Source organism: Harpia harpyja, chromosome 1, assembly GCF_026419915.1.
Source record: "Harpia harpyja isolate bHarHar1 chromosome 1, bHarHar1 primary haplotype, whole genome shotgun sequence".
Classification (NCBI taxonomy): Eukaryota; Metazoa; Chordata; class Aves; order Accipitriformes; family Accipitridae; genus Harpia; species Harpia harpyja.
Window position 1 is genome coordinate 109,448,589 of NC_068940.1, and position 20,153 is coordinate 109,468,741.

Below are 20,153 nucleotides of genomic sequence, written 5' to 3' on the forward strand. Positions count from 1 at the left end.
ACATCAGTGTCTCTAGCATTTGCTTTTAGATACCGGTCTTCTCATTTGGTATGCCAGCATTTCTAAATCCTGCACTGTTGTGTTTATGGTTATATCTAATGACACAATACAGTACAGACTAAAACATTATCACTGAATGAGTTACCTCACGCATCAGAATTACTATAGCCATATAGGCTTTCAGAGCCAGTGGTTATAAGTTTAGACCATTAACTCCAGTTAAGTAGGAATGTGAGAAGCTTTAGGAAAATTCCATCCAGCCTTAGTTTCCAGTCTCCCACCCCTTCTCTCACTATTGTGTGCCCTTGCTCCCTTTTCCCTTCTTAAAGCTCTCATCTCTTGGGCATCCACGATAGGAGTTTGACATGGGTGTTGAGCCAGCGGTGGCTGCAGATTGGATGGAGCTTGGTATGCAAAGATTTTGAGTGGGAATTCCACAGTCGTCTCTGTCAAGTGTCAGAATTCAGAACTGAAATAAAGAGTTGCAGACTCAGTAGATTTGGTTACCTCCTTGCTTTTTAGAAACTAGCTGGCTGAATTCCTGGATGCAGATAAGTCCAGCAAATTAGACAGATTTTAGAGTTTATGAAGAAGGATCCTTTTCTGTTTAGAAACACTGTTTATGTAAGCTGGGAGATTTGAAATCCACTGTGTTACAAGCAAAAGAAAGAAAAAGCGTCCAAAGGTATTTCAAAAGCCAGAGCTGGCTTCTAGGTTTTTCTGCTACCACATTCCCTCACTCCAGAGGGAAAATTACGGATTTCAGAAGATACTCTATCTGAGGAACCACAGCATCCTAGTTGAACAGTCTGACTTCATATGTCCGTTCTACAACCTGATAGTCCATTCTTTTCTACCCTGCCTGCATCCTTTGTCTCTAGAGCTGCAAAGCCTGCTTCTGTTTATAGATACAATACTACAAGTAGTGTCTCTCTTCTGACAGGTGGAAATAGTTTTATATTTCCTCCAGTAAAAAAATAAATTGTTTTATTTATGACATGCTGCTGCAAACCCTTAGTGAGAGAGGAAGCGTTCACTTCTCTCCTATTACTGATACAGTTCATCCTGATGTCCCATTAAAGTAGCCTGTGCCCTTCGACAGCTAAACCAAAAGTGGGACACCTGAAATTGTCATCAGCTGATGCATCTGTCAGCTAGCCCAGATTGTAAGTATAGCAGCAATTTGCAGGGACAAAAGTGACCAAAAGTTTATTCTGTGCAAGGAGCCAGAATTACAGCTTTCAAAATCATCTTACTTTTGAACTGTTGATTTCTTCCTTTCTCATTTAATTGCAAGTTAGGTTTTGGACAAGGATAACATGCTTTATTGTATTCCAGATCTTTGACTGTCCACGGCTAAAGTTTTCTGAGATTCCTCAGAGACTCACTAACCTGCTGCTGCCACCAGACCCTATAGTGATAAACCATATCATCAGGTAAGCTGGTCAGTCAGCTCAGCACTGTCATGTGCAAAACACTCACTACATAAAAATACAGAAACAGCTACAGTAGCAGGGACCAGAATCCAGTTTTTATAACTTCCAGGTGAGTACCTTGGACTTGTGTGTTCATTCTCTGTGTCATTCTGGTCTACATAATTCTGAATTATTTTCAGTAGAATGGCACCAATTTTCTAGGAGTATGCAAAACAACTTCCTATTTTTATCCCTACTAGAATACCATTGAGGGAGTTGGTCAGGTTTCTTTCCTAAGGGGAGAGGAATGAGAATTTGAACGCACTTAGAGGGGAAAAAAAGGAATTGAAATAAGATATTGTACATCATGGGCTATCATTCTAATCAGTGAGTTATTATGTGAAATGTACAACAGTATTACAGTTTCGAATACAGTGGCCAGTCCATGCATGCTTTGTTGGGATTGGGTCAGCTATCTGGGTGTTAGTCTTATTCTAAGAATGCCAACTAGTCAGATCTCAAAAGATTTACAATAAAGAATGCCTAGATTCAGAGAAGGTCATTGTGACCAAGATACTTAGCTTCTGGCATCCTTGTCAAAACAGATGTATTTCTGGCATAGTAGATGAAATACAACTTTCAGCTATCTAGGGCACTTCCAGCACATTCCACATTTAAGTGACAACTGTGTGTGTGGCAGGGGGGATGAAGAGACTTTTGGGGGTCGCAACCTTGCTGTTAAGGTATTTCAGTCTTTCCTAAGTTCCTTTGTGGTCTTGGTCAAAACACTGATTCTGGGTGTTTAAACACGATTGTTAATACTAAGCGTAGTGATTTTGTTTCCTACAGAATATTGACAACAAATATTTCTCAATATGCTTAAAATTGGGTTCTTTATTTTAAATCTGTAATATATGTGATAAGAAGTTTAAATATTATGTAGGCTATCAAAATAAAATTTGCTTTTCGATTCATTTGAATATATAAAACAGACTAATGAAAAAGCAGCTTGACTACCATGCAGATTGATAGCTGCATACGTACTGTCATTGAAGACAACACAGTGACCTGTTTGATGGACCAAAAAAAGCTGAGGTCCGCAGAGGTACATAGTCATTGTCTTGGAGAGAAATGACAAGGAACTGATGGTTATGTTTCCAGGGGTAGAGAGTTGGCAAAGAGGTTCTAGAGGCAGTATCTTTTCTGTGAGATACAAGCTAAAGAGCAGGACCTTGTGTATAGTAGTATTCTCTGATACACTGTGTGCACCACACAGCACCTGTCAGCATTACACTGCACTGACACAAGGCTGCGGAAGGGGGAAGTATTAATTTCCTGAGAATAGGGAATACTTTTGCAATAGAGTCTTTACAGTCTCAAGCTAAGCTAAAATAAATCTGGAAGTCTGGCACTGAATTTAAAGGAAGTAAGTAATTTTTAGACCCATAAAATCGCAGAATAATGTACAGTAGAAGGGGTTGCTGGTGGTCATCTAGAGCTCCCTCCCCCCTCCCAACTCAAAGCGGGTTCAAATTATATCAGGATACTTAGGGGCCTAGTCCAGTTGAGCTTTAAACAGACTCTCACAGACCCTCTGCCCTGCCCCCCTGCATTAAGTTTTTCAGAGTGAATGTAGTCAACCACGGAAACAATTTGCCAACTGTTTGTCATGGTTTAACCCCAGCCGGCAACTGAGACCCACCCAGCCGCTCGCTCACTACCCCCCCCCCCCCGTGGGATGAGGCATAGAATCAGAAGGGTGAAAGTGAGAAAACTCATGGGTTGAGATAAAAACAGTTTAATAATTTAATAATAATAATAACAACAACAACAATACTAATAATAATTATTAGTATTAGTATTGTAATGAAAAGGAAAATAACAAGGAGAGGGAAATAAAACCCAAGAAAGACAAGTGATGCAAATGAAAACAATTGTTCACCATCAACTGACTGATGCGCAACAAGTCCCTGAGCAGTGCCCGCCCTGTAGTTTATGGCGGAGCATGACATCATATGATCTGGAATAGCCCTTGGGTCAGTTGGGGTCAGCTGTCCCGGCTGTGTCCCCTCCCAACTTCTTGTGCCCCCCCAGCCTGCTCTGGGGATGGGGTGAGAAGCAGAACAGCCCTTGACTCTGTGCAAGCACTGCTTAGCAGTAACTAACACATCCCTGTGTTACCAACGAAGTTTCCAGCACAAATCCAAAACACAGCCCCACACTAACTACTGTGAGGACAATTAACTCTACCCCAGCCAAAACCAGCACACTGCTACAGGGAATTTGTCATCACTAGTGATTTAAATATATGTGCTCTTAATTCAGATAAATCCTCAGGCCTGTCTTTTACAAGAAGGTCAACTAGATCACAATTATTCATTCTAGTTTTAAAGTATGTGCAGAGAGACTAAAACGTGAGGTATTCTAAACTCATTCTACAAATAATAGTATTTTAGAACCACTCTGCAGACACCAAACACCTGCCCTTTTTGAAAAAGAAAAAAAATGCAATGGGGTTGATGTGGTAGTAATATTGCTAATATTTATTTGGTAATGAGATAGCCAGAATAAAGATTCTAAATAAATTTGGAAATGCACCCTTCCCCACCACAATTGCATTATTAGAATGATGGTGGTTATGATGGAGTTGGGACTAAGTGAGGGATAGGACTAGGAGTTAATGGGATGTCTAAGTAAAAAGAGAGGGAAAAAGTTTTTGAATTAGAACATGATTTTTTGAGGGTTGGGAAGTGAAGACTGGGGATTCCCCTCTGCACTAAGGATTGCTGGGTGAGATTACTCTCTGCTACAGGTGCAGAGAAGGAGGGGAGAATGCACTTCTGTTGATTAAACAAAATTTTCCTGATGTTCTCCTCTCTGCTTGACAGCCGCCAGTTAGTGACAGTTAGGGTCACTCACAGCCCCTCCTTTTCTTGGTGACAGGCAGACAGCAAAATATAAATTCAGAGTTGGGGAATCTCTCTTCCCCTCTGGAAGGTTTTCCTGCTCTCTAGATGAGGAAGGATCTTTTTGTTCCCTGCCTGGGCTTCTCTTGATCTCTGTGTCAAGTTTTACATTATTTGAGGGGATCCTTGTGCCTCTGCTGGAGTGAAGACCTCTGAGCACTTCAATGCTTCATAGAGCCACGTGCAGCTTTGTAAAAATTAAATCTTGTTCAACAAGCCTGCCTTTTTCTGAGGAGATCACAGGATTCTTTGATAACAGAAACTGTCTTGATACTATTGGATTTCTTCAAGTCATCTGATGTGTTATCAATGACAACTCAATTCAAAATCTTACAGTATGAGTGAGTTTATTGGTTACCTTAAATGAAACAGTCCCTCACTGTCAATTTGGAGACATAGCAGTGAGTGGGTCATTTCTAGTGGGACCAGAAAGATCAGTTCTCGGCCCAGCGCAGTGTAGCTTTTTTTTTTTTTCCAGTGTCATGCGTAATATGTGAAATCTGATGGTAAAATTTATGGGTAAGATTAATGGAGCAGTAAATAAACACGGGGAGAAGGACAGTTATTGCTCCAAAGTGTTATCTGAGTTGCCCAATACAGTGGTCATGACACAGCAAAATTAGTTTTTCTGCAGATGAGCGCAGTACATTTCTAACCGAGGAATCTGGCAGTACGAGAGTCTGTCTTGGAAAGCAGTGATTCAGACATGCTTGAAGCAGATGAAGTTGACAGAGCACAAGCAACAGTTTGTTCTTAGTTCTGCCTCTCTTGTACTTTCTAATATAGTATTTGTCAAGACCAGGAGGAGCTGGTACATGTCCTGTAGAGTATAGGCCTGTCAACTTCAACCTATTACTTTTGTATTGAATTTAGCAGAGGCACAGGCATTACGGTACTCCTGTTTCTGTCTCCTACTAGCAGTGTTCCTCAAGGTTTCTGTTTTGCCAGAACAACAACCAGTCACCTCTCTCCATAGTAATATTGCTTCTGTTTCATAGATGGTGACGGTGACCATCCTTTTCTCAAATCATCTAGTAGCGAACTAGGTTATCGTACACTCAGAGCAGTTGTTTCCTGTATGTACTTGTTCTGAAGATTGACACTTCTATTTCACACCATTGTCCAATGGTAAGATAAATGTTGCTTTCAGCTGCAAATACAGAAGCAGAAATGTAATGGGCATATATCAGATCTAGCATTAACTCCCTGTGACAATTCAAATGTTACCAAGTTTTACTAGTTTGACTTTGTACCACCCCGCACCTTGCAGTTGGCTTAAAGTCAGTGTACTTTCTACATGAGGTACTCTAGCCGTTTTGACAGAAACCTGCAGCTGATCTTGATCAGTGTTTTGAGCGGAATCTGCTACTCTCAGGTATGAAATGGTAGCCTCAAATGTGAAGGAAGGCCGCCTCTTCCAGAATTGTTCTTCTCCAGCCATGCTATTGGCCAAGCAAAAGATTTCTCTGTCTCTGAACCTTACCTCTCCCATAGCCTTAGATACTTCATCTGTTACAGTACTGCCGTTAACCTGTTTTGAACTGAGGATTTCAAAAGGTGGATTGGATTATCCATGACTTGTTTGTTTGTTTGTTTGGTAATGACAGATTAGCCCTTCCTGGTGGCTAGTGCCAGGTCTGAAGTAAGGGAAGGACAAAGATGAACTGTAGATCTTAATTTCTTGTTTTCAGAGGTGTTAAGGTTAGTTAGCCAGTGTTCTGGAAGGGTGAATGTCATTACTGGGCTCCATCTGGCTGTATAAAAAAAGTTTGCTTGAGTAGCCCAGCTTTATGGAGAGTCCCTGTTGCTGTATGGCTGCTCTGTTCTCCTTTACTTTTGGTCAGTGTTAATGTCCTCCACAGTTTTTGATTTGGAGATATCCTTAAATATACTTAGAGGATATTAGATAGACTAGCATTCTGCTGATTCCTTTGTAACCCTCCTAAGGAGTTGCAAGCCTTGTTTGCATATGTGCTCATAATTTAAATATATTGCTTGTACGTTTTACTTGCAACACGTGCAGTACATACAACATGTATTTGCAGCTGCAGAACCAAAATAAAAATTAACTGTAATTTAGTCTCTGTAACATACAGGCTGAAAGTGACCTCTTAGTCCTCAAACACACAAAGGATTCACTGAATATCTGGCAAAACCATGATTTGGGTAGACGGCTGTTTAAGCCTCAGTAATCACAAAATAATTTGGATCAGAAGGACCTTTGGAAGTCATGCAGACCAACCGTTGCACAAAACAGGTTCAAATTACAGCAGGTTGCTCAGGACCTTGTCCAGTCGGGTTCTGACTACCTCCAGCCAAGGATGGACATCCCACAGCATCTTTTGGCAGCCTGTTCCAACATTTTGGTAACCATCATGTTTTGGGGTTTGTTTTTTTTTAAAAAAGTTCCTTATACTGAGTCAACTGCCCACGTTGCAGTGAGTTTCTGCTGCCTCTCATCTTGTTGTTGTGCACCTCCAAGAGGAGGCTGGCTCTGTCTTCTCTTCACTTTTCTTCACAGAACGGAGGCAAAGACAACACTGAGTGCCGCAGCCTTCATGGCTTTCGACATCAGTGGCAGAACCAGACCCAGACCCAGGTTTTCCTTAGTCTTCCTTCTGCTGCTGATTCACTTGCAGAAGGCCACAGCATCACAAAATCTCAGAATGCTTGAGGTTGGAAGGGACCTCTGGAGATCATCTGATCAAATGCCCTCCTGTGCTCAAGCAGAGTCACCTGTAGCTGGTTGGCCAGGACCGTGTCCAGATGGCTTTTGAATATCTCCAATGTGGGAGACTCCATAACCTCTCTGAGAAACCTGTGCCGGTGCTTGGTCACCCTTAAAGCAAAAAAGTGTTTCCTGGTATCCAGACAGAGCCTCCTGTGTTTCAGTTTCACCCATTGCCTCTTGTCCTGTCATGTGGTACCACTGAAAAGAGCCTGGCTCCATCTTTAAACTCTCCTTTCAGTTATTGCTAAGTTCCTTCTCCCTCCCCCCCAAAGCCTTTTGTTCTGTAGGCTGAAAAGTCCCAGATCTCTCAGCCTTTCCTCACGTGTGAGGTGCTCCAATGCCTTAACCATCTTCATGGACCTTCGCAGAGCTCCCTCCAGTAGGTCCATACCTCCCTTGTACTGGGAAGCCCAGCACTGAACGCAGTACTCCAGGTGTGGCCTCACCAGTGCTGAGTATAGAGAAGGATCACCTCCCTCCACCTGCTTGCAACACTCCTAAAGCAAATCCATCCATGGAAGTTCTTCTGCTCCCCCAAGTCTAACAAGCTCCATGAGATCCTGAGCCAATTTTTTTACTACCTGCAGCACATGCACACAACCTAGACATTTTAAAAATAGTGTTGAGAAGCCAGTATTTTTATATTACAAGTGACAATGACTGAAGTCTGATTTACCAACTACTGGGCTGAAAAACTGTTTTCTTGCTAAGAAACTTTAGTCTAAAGATAAAGAGAAAGTAAATGTTAAGTCTAAACCCCCCCAAATTAAATATAAATTTAGGATAGGACAAGCCAAAGAGTTAAAGATGAAAAAGAAAATAGTAAGATTGGTTTAAATATATTGGAAGTAGGAAGCCTACTACTGAAACTGAGAAATTAATGAAGTTTAAAAAACCTGTTGTTGGAAGTCAGCTGCTTAAAGTCAGATAAGAAAATAAACTCATTCTTTTAATCAATGTTGACTTTAGAGATTAGGGAAGGTCCCATACCTGTGCAGTTTGGATTTTGGAGGGCAGGTGGAAAGACCATCTCTGAAAAACTTTTTCACACCAAGATATTGAATAGAAATAAATTTAACACACACTAAATGAGGAGTTGTAAATGGTTTTTCATGCAGGACTCTCATGAAATTGCTTAACTACCAACTACTGTCCCTTTGTACTTGGCACTGGTGAGACCACACCTCGAGTACTGTGTTCAGTTTTGGGGCCCTCGCTACGGGAAAGACATTGAGGTGCTGGAACGTGTCCAGAGAAGGGCAACCAAGTTGGTGAGGGGCCTGGAGCACAAGTCTTAGGAGGAGCGGCTGAGGGAGCTGGGGCTGTTTAGTCTGGAGAAAAGGAGGCTGAGGGGAGACCTTATCGCTCTCTACGACTACCTGAAAGGAGGTTGTAGTGGGGTGGGTGTCCATCTCTTCTCCCAAGTAACAAGCGATAGGACGAGAGGAAATGGCCTCGAGTTGCGGCAAGGGAGATTTAGGTTGGATATTAGGAAAAATTTCTTTACTGAAAGGGTTCTCAAGCACTGGAACAGGGTGTCTAGGGAAGGGGTTGCGTCACCATCCCTGGAGGTATTTAAAAGACATGTAGACATGGTGCTTAAGGACATGGTTTAGTGGTGGACTTGACAGTGCTACATTTATGGTTGGACTCGATGATCTTAAAGGTCTTTTCCAACTTAAATGATGCTATGATTCTCTACAATGTGTTACCTATTACTGAAATCTCCTTCAGTACCAGCGGGGTGGTAAGTAGTTAATGTGATGCCAAAAACATACCGGGACCAATCCTGGATATTGGAAGCCAATTGGTACTAACTGTAGTAGAGAATGGTCTTAATAGACATGTGATCTATTGGGGAAGAGTCAATATGACTTCTGTAACAGGAGGGCATGACTGGTTATATTCTTTGAAGAATTAAGCAGGCAACTTTACAAACAAAGCGGTGGTCCCCAAATTCACTGCTACCTCTTAAGTAGCTGGGAATCATTACAGTGCTGCATAGCTGCCAAAACAATTACAGTGCTAGGAATTATTAGAGAAGGAACCGAGAACCAAATAAAATGTCATTATGTGCTCCATCCAGAATGGTAGTGTACAGTTCTACTTACCCTATCTCAAAAAAGATGCAGTCAAGCAGAGACCAGGCCAGTATGGTATTTACCGCTGGGGATTGCTTTGGAGGCCAGAGTTATAACGGTCTCAGGAAGATGTTAGGCAATTTAATGAAGACTATGTCCATTAGTAGCTATTAAAGTTGATGGTCTGGACAAAAGCTCCAGCTCAAAAAGTCTCTGATTTCTGACTGATGAAAGATGAGAGGATGTACTAGGATATACAAATGTATAAAGATACCCTATTCTTAAACTCCTCTTACAGCATCTGCAACAGGGTTTATCGAATTGTGTATTCTGGGCTGGATGGATATTTATTCTGATTCATTATGGCAGTTCTCATGATCTTCTGTTATACTCTCCATAGTGTTGACCCCAACGATCAGAAGAAGACGGCTTGTTATGACATAGATGTAGAAGTTGAAGACCCATTAAAGGGACAGATGAGTAGTTTTCTTCTCTCAACAGCTAACCAACAGGAGATTACAGCATTGGACAACAAGGTACTAGCCCAGGAGTAAAGTATCACATGGCATATATACTCATTGTGTACCTTCATGTGGGTTTGGTGTCACACGTCAAAGACAGTAATGTGGTGAGACAGGGACTTCTCAATTGGATGTGCTTTCATCAGCCACATGGAATGGGAATACAGAGGGGTGAGTGGCATTCCCGCTTAGGGTTTGATCCAGGGCCTGACACAGTTATCCAGGTGGTAGAAGCAGAGTTTCACAGGTAGTATAATGAGTCCCCTGGCAGTCAAGAATCATCTGAACTGTTTGACTGTGACTTTTTATTGAGAGGTCATGGTATCTTGCTAAATTGCTATAAGGCAAAGCTAAGAGAATCTCATACTCCAGATGTGTTTTATGCATGCACGGCTGCAGAACAGCTCTCTGCCGTAGGTGCAAATATGGAAAATGCATGGCAGAAAAATCACTTGGAGCAGTTTGGCAGACTTGTTTTCAGTGTTATTGAAAGAGGATCATGCGCACTTCAAATAATAGTATCTGTCTTACAGCAGTGGTGAGCTGTGCAGACTGCATTAGGGGTTCATGTCACGGGGACTGTTAGCCAGCCTTTGGCACATGTGTAAATGGGTGATTTAGCTTGGTAGGGTATAAACAAAAGTGGCTTCTCAGAGCAAGGGAAGAAGAGGTGTGACATCGTGGACCAGAGATGATTTATGTGACATACAGTCAGGCCCAGTTTCTGTTTGTTTACCTCTAATACAAACAAATATGTTAAACTGTGGTCTTCATGTGATTTTAAAGGGGGTTTGGACACTAGCAATCCTATGGATTGTGGTAACTGTTGAGGCATCTTTTGTTTTACGGCTCTTGAGAAAGGTCCTTCTCAGCAGGGCAGCTGCTTGACCACTTGGTTCCCAGCCTATATAAGCTTGCATGCAGCATGCATAGGATTGTTCTGTTTCCAGTACAGCTCACCTTTTCCCATGTCTGTATCACCTCTTTTTTGAGCATTTGCTACAGCAGAGGGCAAGCTGTGATTAGTAAAGTTACTGAAGTCACTTCTGGGTAAAGAGGCATTGACTGCTGCATTATTATCATCTGTACCATTTATTGCTATGCTGCCACAGAGTCCTCTAGTGGAAACTCGGTGCATGCCAACAGATTTCTCTTCAGCATGGCTACATCCTTTTCCCAAATAAGGAATGATTTTAAGTTGACAGCTGCTCTCTTCTGTTAACATACCATATCGTTGTGCCTACCGTGTTGGCCTTGATGGCATAGCCAGATCAGGGGAGGATTATTTTCTCCCATGTGCCTGGCCACATTAGCTGTTTTGGCAAAATAGATGTATACATGAAATTAAACAAGATAGGTTTACAATCTCAAACTAGAAATTTAGAGGAATGGGGTAGCAAAAGTTTGCTTTTCTGTGTGTATGTCCAAATGATTCATTAACTGTCCTCCCATTGATCATACTTGATTTTGTTATCCAGGATGATTATAGGACCTTGACTTCTCTTTGGAGTCTTTGTTGTTCCCTGCATGTTAATGCTCATTTCTTTCATAGTATTTCTCATGTATTCTCTAATATATGACTAATTTTCTATAAAACTTCCACACTCCTGATTTCTCACTGTTCACACTCTTCTTTTTGCAGCCATTGTGACTTTAGTAGGCTTTCTCTTAAGAAAAAGTCTAGAAGTCATGGCTGTTATGTGAGTTTATTTAACATAGACTTGATAAGGCATTCACTAGAAATTTTAAGGATCACAGCAGGGTATTGAAGATAGGATGATGATTAACCAGGAGAATAACTGCTTTCTTGCATTGGGCACTGTTTAAAGACATATTTATATAGCACCTTCCTAGAAAAATCACAGACTTGGCAGAAAGACTGATTATACACAGGAAATTATTACATTTTACAGTGACATGACTTAGCTCTTCAGTATTGTATATAGCATGCCATACAGCAGTTCAGTGCAGGAAGTGGAGAAGAATCCTGTACATACTTGTATTGCAGTACAACTGAAACCAAAATGTAATTGCAGGATTGTGGTTAACTCCCTCTTTGAAGGGAAAAAGCCATGGGAACCTGCACAAGTCTGCGGTGTAGAATTGTCACCTTTGCACATTACAAGAAGCACAAAGATGCTAATGGGGTTGACCTCAGGGTCACTGGACCATGGGAGGGATTAAGTAACATCTGCTTTGTTTTTTTTCTGTCAGATTCATGAGACAATCGAATCCATAAATCAGTTAAAAATACAACGTGATTTCATGCTGAGTTTCTCCAAAGATCCCAAAGGATACATCCAAGACCTTCTCCGGTCCCAAAGTAGGGATCTTAAGGTGAGCTAAGGTTTGAAGAAGAATGAATAGTGGAACCAGAACTTTTAAGTAAGAATTTCATCTAGATGTATATAGAGTGTATAGCTAAAACATCCAGGATGAAAAATTGGTGGCAGACAGACAGTGAGTGGAATACTGCAATCTCAGAGCAGACAGTATGCAGGAAAGACAGTTTAGGTTGTATTCCACTTCCAGTGGAACAGCGGTGCTTAATGGGGGTGGTAGGTGAATTTGTGGTTGGACAGTAAGATCAAAGTGCAAGGCTGTGTTGGTGTACTCTGTAAAATTAAAGCTATATAAAACTCAGTAGGAGCATCCTATAGTACAATAACATAATTTGGGTGTTTTGTTAGTTCATAATTTAATCTTATGTAAGAAATAGGCAGATTAAATATCAGCTGCCTCTGAGCTTAGCTTTGAGATACCCAAGAAATGGAATGTAAAGAAGTCAGTTGTTTGCCAACAAAAATGAATAATTTGTTCCTCATAAAGTTTCACACTTTGTGTCTTTAACCCAGGTGCTTCAAAACCAGTTGTATTAATGAATCCATGAAATTATTTTAATAAAGTCATTGTGTCTTTCAAATATAAATGTCTAGTTTGTTAGTCAGTAGTCTTCCAAAGCTCTACTGTTAAGATTATGATTATTATTATTAGGACAGGCATCTGAAAGAATGTTTAAATAAAGCAGCCTTTAGCTTGAAGAACTTACAAACTAAGGTATTGTGGAGCATCTCTAGCTGCATACATACCACAGTTGTTCAGTGTTCTCCCTGACTGACAACCAGTCCCATAAGGGTCTTTTCTATAATGTTCTGCCCTACTGTCATTAGAATTGTGATTGCACAGTACTACTCTGCAAAAGATGCTAATAATTTTATATTTACCCTTAATTCTGTGATGCTGGAGGCATAGTCATCAGAATTTTATTTTTTTATAGAATCATGGAATGGTTTGGGTTAGAAGGGACCTTAAAGATCATCTAGTTCCATCCCCCCTGCCATGGGCAGGGACACCTTCCACTAGACCAGGTTGCTCAAAGCCCCATCCAGCCTGGCCTTGAACACTTCCAGGGATGGGGCATCCACAACTTCTCTGGGCAACCTGTTCCAGTGTCTCACCACCCTCATCGTAAAACATTTCTTCCTTACATCCAATCTAAACCTACCCTCTTTCAATTTTAAAACATTGCCCTTGTCCCATCAGTACAGGCCTTGCTAAAAAGTCTGTCCCCATCTTTCTTTTAAGCCCCCTTTAAGTACTGAAAGGCCACAATAAGGTCTCCCTGGAGCCTTCTCTTCTCCAGGCTGAACAACCCCAACTCTCTCATCTTTTCTTCATAGGAGAGGCGTTCCAGCCCTCTGATCGTCTTTGTGGCCTCCTCTGGACCCACTCCAACAGGTCCATGTCTGTCTTGCACTGTGGACCCCACAGCTGGACACAGTGCTCCAGGTGGGGTCTCAGGAGAGCAGAGTAGAGGGGCACAATTCCCTCCCTCGACCTGCTGGCCACACTGCTTCGGATGCAGCCCAGGATACAATTGGCTTTCTGGGCTACAAGCACATATTGCCGACTCGTATCTAATTTTTTGTCGACGATTATCCCCAAATCCTTCTCCACAGGGCTGCTCTCAATCCATTCATCCCCCAGCCTTTATTGATACGGAGGATTGCCCCAACCCAGGTGATGACATCAGTTGCTCTTCCATTATCTGCCAATGCCGTCACTCCATTGTAGAAGGCCGCTGGATTAGTCACGCACAATTTGCTTTTGGTGAAGCCATTGGCTGTCTCTAATCACCTCCCTGCCTTCCATATGTTCTGACATTCTTTCAGGAGGATCTGTTTCATAATCTTACTGGGCATAGAGGTGAGGCTGACTGGTTGGTAGTTCCCAGGGTCCTCCTTTTTACCCTTTTTGAAAATGGATGTGATGTTTCCCTTTTTCCTGTCACTGGGGACTTTGCCTGACTGCCATGACTTTTCAAATGTGTTGGAGAGTGGCTTAGTGACTACATCAGCCTGTTTGTGCGTTTCGTCAGGTCCCATGGACTTGAGTATGTTCAGGTTCCTCAGATGGTCTCAAACCTGATCTTCTGCCGCGATGAGAGGGACTTCTTTCCCCCTTGAGGTTCAGGGGCTTGAGAGATGTGTGAAGAGATTACCATTGAAAACTGAGGCAAAAAAAAATTATTAACTTAGCCTCTCCATATTGGTTTTCACCAGCTCTCCTGTCTTATTTACCGGGGATGGGTACATTTTTTTTAATCTTCCTTTTCTGGCCAACGTACCTGTAAAAGCCCTTCTTATTATTCTTCGCATCCCTTGCTAAATTCAGCTCCAGCTGTGCCTTAGCTTTACTGAGCCCATCCCTACACATCCAGGCAGCATCCCTATATTCTTCCCAAGATACAAGTCCCTGCTTCCAGTGCCTGTGCCTTTCCTTCTTACACTTTAGTTTGACCAGGAGGTCCTTACTGAGCCATGCCGGTCTCCTGCCTTCCTTGTCCAGTTTCTTACACATGGGAGTTTAGAGCTCTTTCACTCTAGGAGAAATGTCGTTAAAGAGCTGCCAGCTCTGTTCAGCTCCTTTGTCCCTAACGGCAGTTTTCCAGGTGGTCTCATCCACTAATTCCTTAAACAACTTACAGGTTTTTCAAATCTTGGTTTCTTGGCAGTTGCATAGAGACTGAAAAATCAGCTCAGCACTTTGGCCATTTTGGAATTACTAGAGTTTTCTGTTCCTCGCATTTTAATAGAGTTATTTTTCCTTAATGCTTTCCCCATCAGAACTTTCCTTAAAATCAAGGTAACATATGCTTTGAGAGAAGGGCAACAGTAGTATAGAGTTGTGCTTCAATCTGATGTGAATACCTTAACAATTTCAAGCTGTTACTCTGTTTATGGGTAACTACAGAGGTTCTTTGGATACATAGGCTAATAAAATATACAGTGCCATGGAACTTTTCCTGGGCACTGGACCTGAACTGTCCATGCTGTTAAATTGTTAGAGATCGTGGCACTTAGCCTGGGCAACTACTGGTGTCTAGAATTATTCCTAGCCACAGTTGAGAAGCAGAAGTTAGGAGCTGTTCACAGCTAACAGTTTGTGTGCAACCATCTTGTTTTGGTAGTAAGCACACATGCCATTCATTGTCCATTTGCCTTGGGCTTAGAAAACAGTCCTGAACATTTTTAATGTAGTAATGTAGATAAATTTTGACTCTAGGTAAATCTGAACGTTTCTCTATGTGGTAGAAGAGCTATAGTGAAAAATGTTTTTATTTTTGTCATAGGTGATGACTGATGTAGTTGGAAACCCAGAGGAAGAACGCAGAGCTGAATTTTATCATGAGCCATGGTCTCAAGAGGCTGTGAGCAGATATTTCTACTGCAAGGTATGAAGGAATTATCCACACTGCTGGCTTATAAATGAATCTTCTTGCCACTGAACAACTGAATCTGCTGAACTGTACAGTTTCTCGTTTTCTTTCAGATCCAGCAGCGCCGGCAGGAACTGGAACAATCTCTGGGAGTGCGCAACACATAAGTACTGCTCACAAGATCCCATTGGCATCATGACCACCAAACCAGTGGACCTTTCAGTGTTACTTAGCTCACTGTTACACATGGACCTGCTTCCTGACTGGATGAGAATGTACCATCACCACACCAGTCAGAACACCAGCTTTAGTGTGACCCTTGATAATCTTGCCCGTGGGTGGTGTCTCAAACCATTCCAGGCCACAGACAGCGCCATACAAGTGTCAAAGAAGATTAAAGGTTCATTCATCAACGCACATCATTAAGTTTTAGTGGAAAGTTCAGACACTACACAGCAAATCCTAATGGGCTATGCGTAGAATTGTGGGTGGCATTGATGGGGGAGGTTGAGATAGGTGTTATAGGAGACTACAGATTTAGAGAAATAAATGCAGTTCTCATCCTATGTTACCTAAGAGTCTCAAATAGTAACTTCTCTGGAATTAGAGAAGATAGTCTTTCTTATAGTTGTGGAATGCTTTATATTCCTGAACAGAGTTTTTATTTCAGCTGGAGCAGTGCAAGAAGCCATCTCACCATGTGAAAGAACAAACTAGGAGGATTTTCATTCCTGGAATGAAGAGCCCCTCTGGAAGAAAGAAGTATAGTCAGGACATCCCTTCTGCAAACTCTAATACTTCTTCTTTCCCTTGCCCCTGCAGTGAAAGGTAGACTGAATTACGTATCACTAGATGGGTATGATCAATATGCTGTACTGAGAGGAAGAGAATTACCCCTGGGATAAGAGCTTCTTAGGCATCGTTGGTATCAGTGGTAGCAAAGCGGAGGTTGAAGCAAGAAATGAGTCATTCTGAGAAAATGAAAATAACTTAACGGTGCTTTGCTGATACCTGCCTTGAACACAAGCAGATATTAACGGCAAGCATGTATGTAAAGTACAAAATTTCTTAAATGTTTCTCTGCGTGCTAGTAGGGATCAGCACTGAAGAGGACTTCCCTAATTGTTAAGTTGGTGCAGAATCCAAGAAGCTTAACTTCGTATAACATGACAGTTTTCTCTTTACTTCAAGATGTTAACAGAGTCTCTGGATTGGTCTCACATTTTGATCATAGGTGAACTGCCTCTTACTATGAATTATTTAGTTCCCCCATACATGATACATACTGGTTATATAGGATGCTGTTGAGTTATAAAGCACTATCAGCCTTAAATAGCCCAGAGGATATATCCCTTGGAAACCATCTTCTTTGTAAATGTACAACAAATTTCAGACTATGGGAATTTATACCATATTTACTTGGAAGCAGGGACATCTTCATTAAATCCTTCCCCCCACCTCATTTTTTGTGGTGCATAGATTAGTTTGTAATTAATAGTCCAACATGATTTCTAGTCCAAAAAGCAGCTGCCAAAGTGTAACTCTTCATCCAGATGATGTGGCACTCAAAATCCTCTCCTAGGTTTCTCCTTTTCATCTCCTTTCTTTCACTTTCTTGGAAAGAGAATCAAATTCACATGTGATACAGAAGGGAGGCAACTCTTCTGAGTAATGCATTTTGCTGTAGTATTTTCTGTTTCTCTTCTGCTATCTTTGCCAATTTCTTTCTTAGTTGAACTTAAAAGTTTCTTCTGTCCAGTCACAGAAGAGACAGTCTTCTCTTCCACCCCTCTATTTAATACCTCTGCTTTCACAATAGTGCCATAGCTTTTACTCTGTCCATTGTGTTCAGAGATGTCTTGGAAAATTTACATTTGAGTGCAGTCATATGATGGCAGTACCATCATGCAAAACCACTGGTGTGAGAAAAAGCATAGCTGTACCTTTTTGCCTGAGGCCTTTTACCGGGAATGGCTTTGTTTGGAAGTTTTTTATGTTAAAACCTCTTTTTACAGTAAAACGTGAAATCCTGCAATCTTAAACTAAGTATAGTGAGGGGCTGTGAGGCTGCCAGACAATGAATGACTTGAAATCTCATTTACGTTAGGACTCCACTAATTGGACTACAAGCAAGCATTATGAGGGAAAACAGTGGGGGTCATCTGCTACTGTGCTTCCATATTTATTACGCTGCTGTGTCAGTTGTGTGCATGCTGTCCAGTGTATAAAACTCTTTTCTATATGTGGTAAACAGAGCAGCTACATTCAGGACATGCATTCAGTCTCCAGGAATAAGAAATGCAGAGAAGGATGTGGAAGGATGTGAGAAGGGCGTGGGATTGGGATAGATGCCTGCAGGATGTTTGCCAGGGAATTCTGTTTTTTGAGAACTTTCCCACTGAAGTGGCAAATATTTGTACAGAGAAATTTCAGTCATGTGCCACAGCTGGCAACATAATGGAGTCCAACCTGCTTTTAGAATCTCTCTGCAGAATTGAATGGATCTGTTTCCAAGTCTCTTTCAGAGAAAATTAACAAAACCAATGTGGTATTGCTGCCCAGTGTTCACAATGGCATCACTGGAAGGTGAATCTATCTTAAGCACCAATGCTATACTGAAGCCTGTGTGTGCGCATGCGCACACATGCATGCACATACATCAGTCAGCCACTGTAGATGGCACTGAAGATGGCAGTCCAAAATCTAAATTCTTATGTCCCACTGTCCATACTCCTACTATATATAAAAAGACTAGTCACCAACAGTGAGTCTTAGGAATAGCCGTCATGTGTCTTTCCTTTGGTCAAACTGGGGTTTGAGATTTTGATGCTTTTTTCCTGTGTTCAGAAGCAGTTTGGGCCTTTTACTGAAGAGACGCAGAGAGGAGTTCTGTCCTCTGTTCCAGGAGTGCAGCCAGGAGCTTGCTTGTTTGCAAAAAAGAGAAATTATATTTGAAGAGAAATAATGGATCAATACAGGGAGGAATTGGACCAAATCCTGCTTGGGCATATGAAAATGAAAGGCAGTGGTACTGAACAGGCATGTAATTGTGGCAGATTGTGAATGATGAATTCATTCTAAGTTCAGGATGGTTGTCTTTTTGTGTGTACAAAAGATGACAAGAAGATGTTTGGGGGTCTTCAGTTGCTGCCACAGTACAATACAAATCTGTGCATGCTGCAAAAAAACCTTCTGTGCATAGTAGTGGATGTATAGATGGTAATATAGATTGTTAGAAAATATAGCATCAGACTAGGAAAGGGTTAAAACAGAATTCTGGAGCACCAATAGAAGGGAAATATATCTTGGAGCTGAAGTGTTGACATGGCAGGTTTGAAACACTTTCTTTAGTCCTTTTTGCTGTTGGCCATGAGTCAGGATTCAGACCCAGTGTTTCTTAGAAATTAAAGGGAAAACAAATCTTTGATTATGGAATAGAGAAAAGAATACAGCAGTGGAAAAGGAAATTAAAAGATGGAGCAGAGCGCCACTGAAGTGCCAGTAAGACATAGCACAGGATAATGTGCAGAGTACTGTTGGAAATAGCACAGTCCGTGTGAGTCAGTATTTGTGTGCATGTGTGTATGTATACATGTAGAGAGCATGTGGGAGAGAGCCAGTCTCAACTTGTACATAGCCCAGGAAATGGGCATGCAGGACAGAACCAAATGTTCTGCAAATAACCCTGAGACACATTGTCAAAACATTTTCCACTGTTATTAACAGGGATTCAGTTGTTCGACTTAGCAGGGTTGGTAGTTGTAATGCAGACATTGTTTCAGCTGGCAGATTTTTACACCACATTGTTTAGAATTTATCCTGTGGAAGCTGAGTGAAAATATTAGTGCATATATCAATACTGGTGCATATCCTAGGGCTCCTAATTTTGCCACAATGCTAGTCAGCTATTGGGGATTTTTTGGCCTGTTTTTGTGTTGAGAACCCTTTTATGGCAGTGCAAAGAGATGAGGGGGAAAAGAAAGCTCTTTTTTCCTGAAGAAAGAGGTCTCCTTTCTGTAACTGCTCTGTTGTTTAATAGGATGTATCTGTTCTGCCAGATCCTGTATGATAAACACCTTTTCCAATCTCATTGAAGAAAGGAACTCCATTAAAAAAATACAACTGTGGGTTTGTGAGAGTGAGCAAATATGTGTATAAGGGGGGGGTGGGGAGAGAGAGAGACTCCCTCTACTCTGTAGCCACCATATCTTCATTGTATGATGCCGAGTGATTCGTAGAAAAGCTTTTAACAATAAATACTTTGTTTCTTTGTATCTCTTGCACTAACCTTATGTGTCTTAACAAAGACAGGTACAGTTGGTTTCTTTCTGCTCCTGATAACATTCTCGAGTTTTTGGATTTCTGTTTCACTTGTGCACACACCTGCATGCACACACAGAGGGGCATACATATACAGGTTTTCATGGGACTTGACGAAGGTGAGAACTGTTGCTCTTTAGATCTTTCTTACGTGAATTTGTTTCTTCACTGGATTCTGTCTTCAGCCATTTCCATACTAAGTGAGAAATCCTTACCATTGGAGAGGTCTGGCTCTTCTCCGGGTCAGTTGCTTGGTCATTTGGAGTACATTTCACATTATCACTGTTATTAGTTGTAGTCAACAAAAAAGTTGCAGCTGGGGCTAGAGCTTGGATGCTGAGAGGTGCTGTAGGAATTATACAGTTACTATCTAGACCATAGTAGGAATTATGCAGATGCC

The 20,153-nt window shown here is 41.5% G+C and overlaps 1 protein-coding gene across 9 annotated transcripts in view; it reads left to right on the forward strand.

The window, feature by feature from the left end:
• The window catches only part of SMARCD3 (SWI/SNF related, matrix associated, actin dependent regulator of chromatin, subfamily d, member 3), a 120,308-nt gene extending 100,601 nt beyond the window's left edge, over positions 1-19,707 (forward strand). For all 9 annotated transcript variants that reach the window (XM_052810047.1, XM_052810031.1, XM_052810024.1 and 6 more), the window contains 5 exons: positions 1,339-1,436; positions 9,594-9,729; positions 11,929-12,051; positions 15,347-15,448; positions 15,547-19,707. In XM_052810047.1, coding sequence (XP_052666007.1) covers positions 1,339-1,436; positions 9,594-9,729; positions 11,929-12,051; positions 15,347-15,448; positions 15,547-15,600 — 513 coding nt within the window. In that variant the 3' untranslated portion in view covers positions 15,601-19,707. The remainder of the gene's footprint in view (positions 1-1,338; positions 1,437-9,593; positions 9,730-11,928; positions 12,052-15,346; positions 15,449-15,546) is intronic.
• Positions 19,708-20,153: the final 446 nt, after the last annotated feature.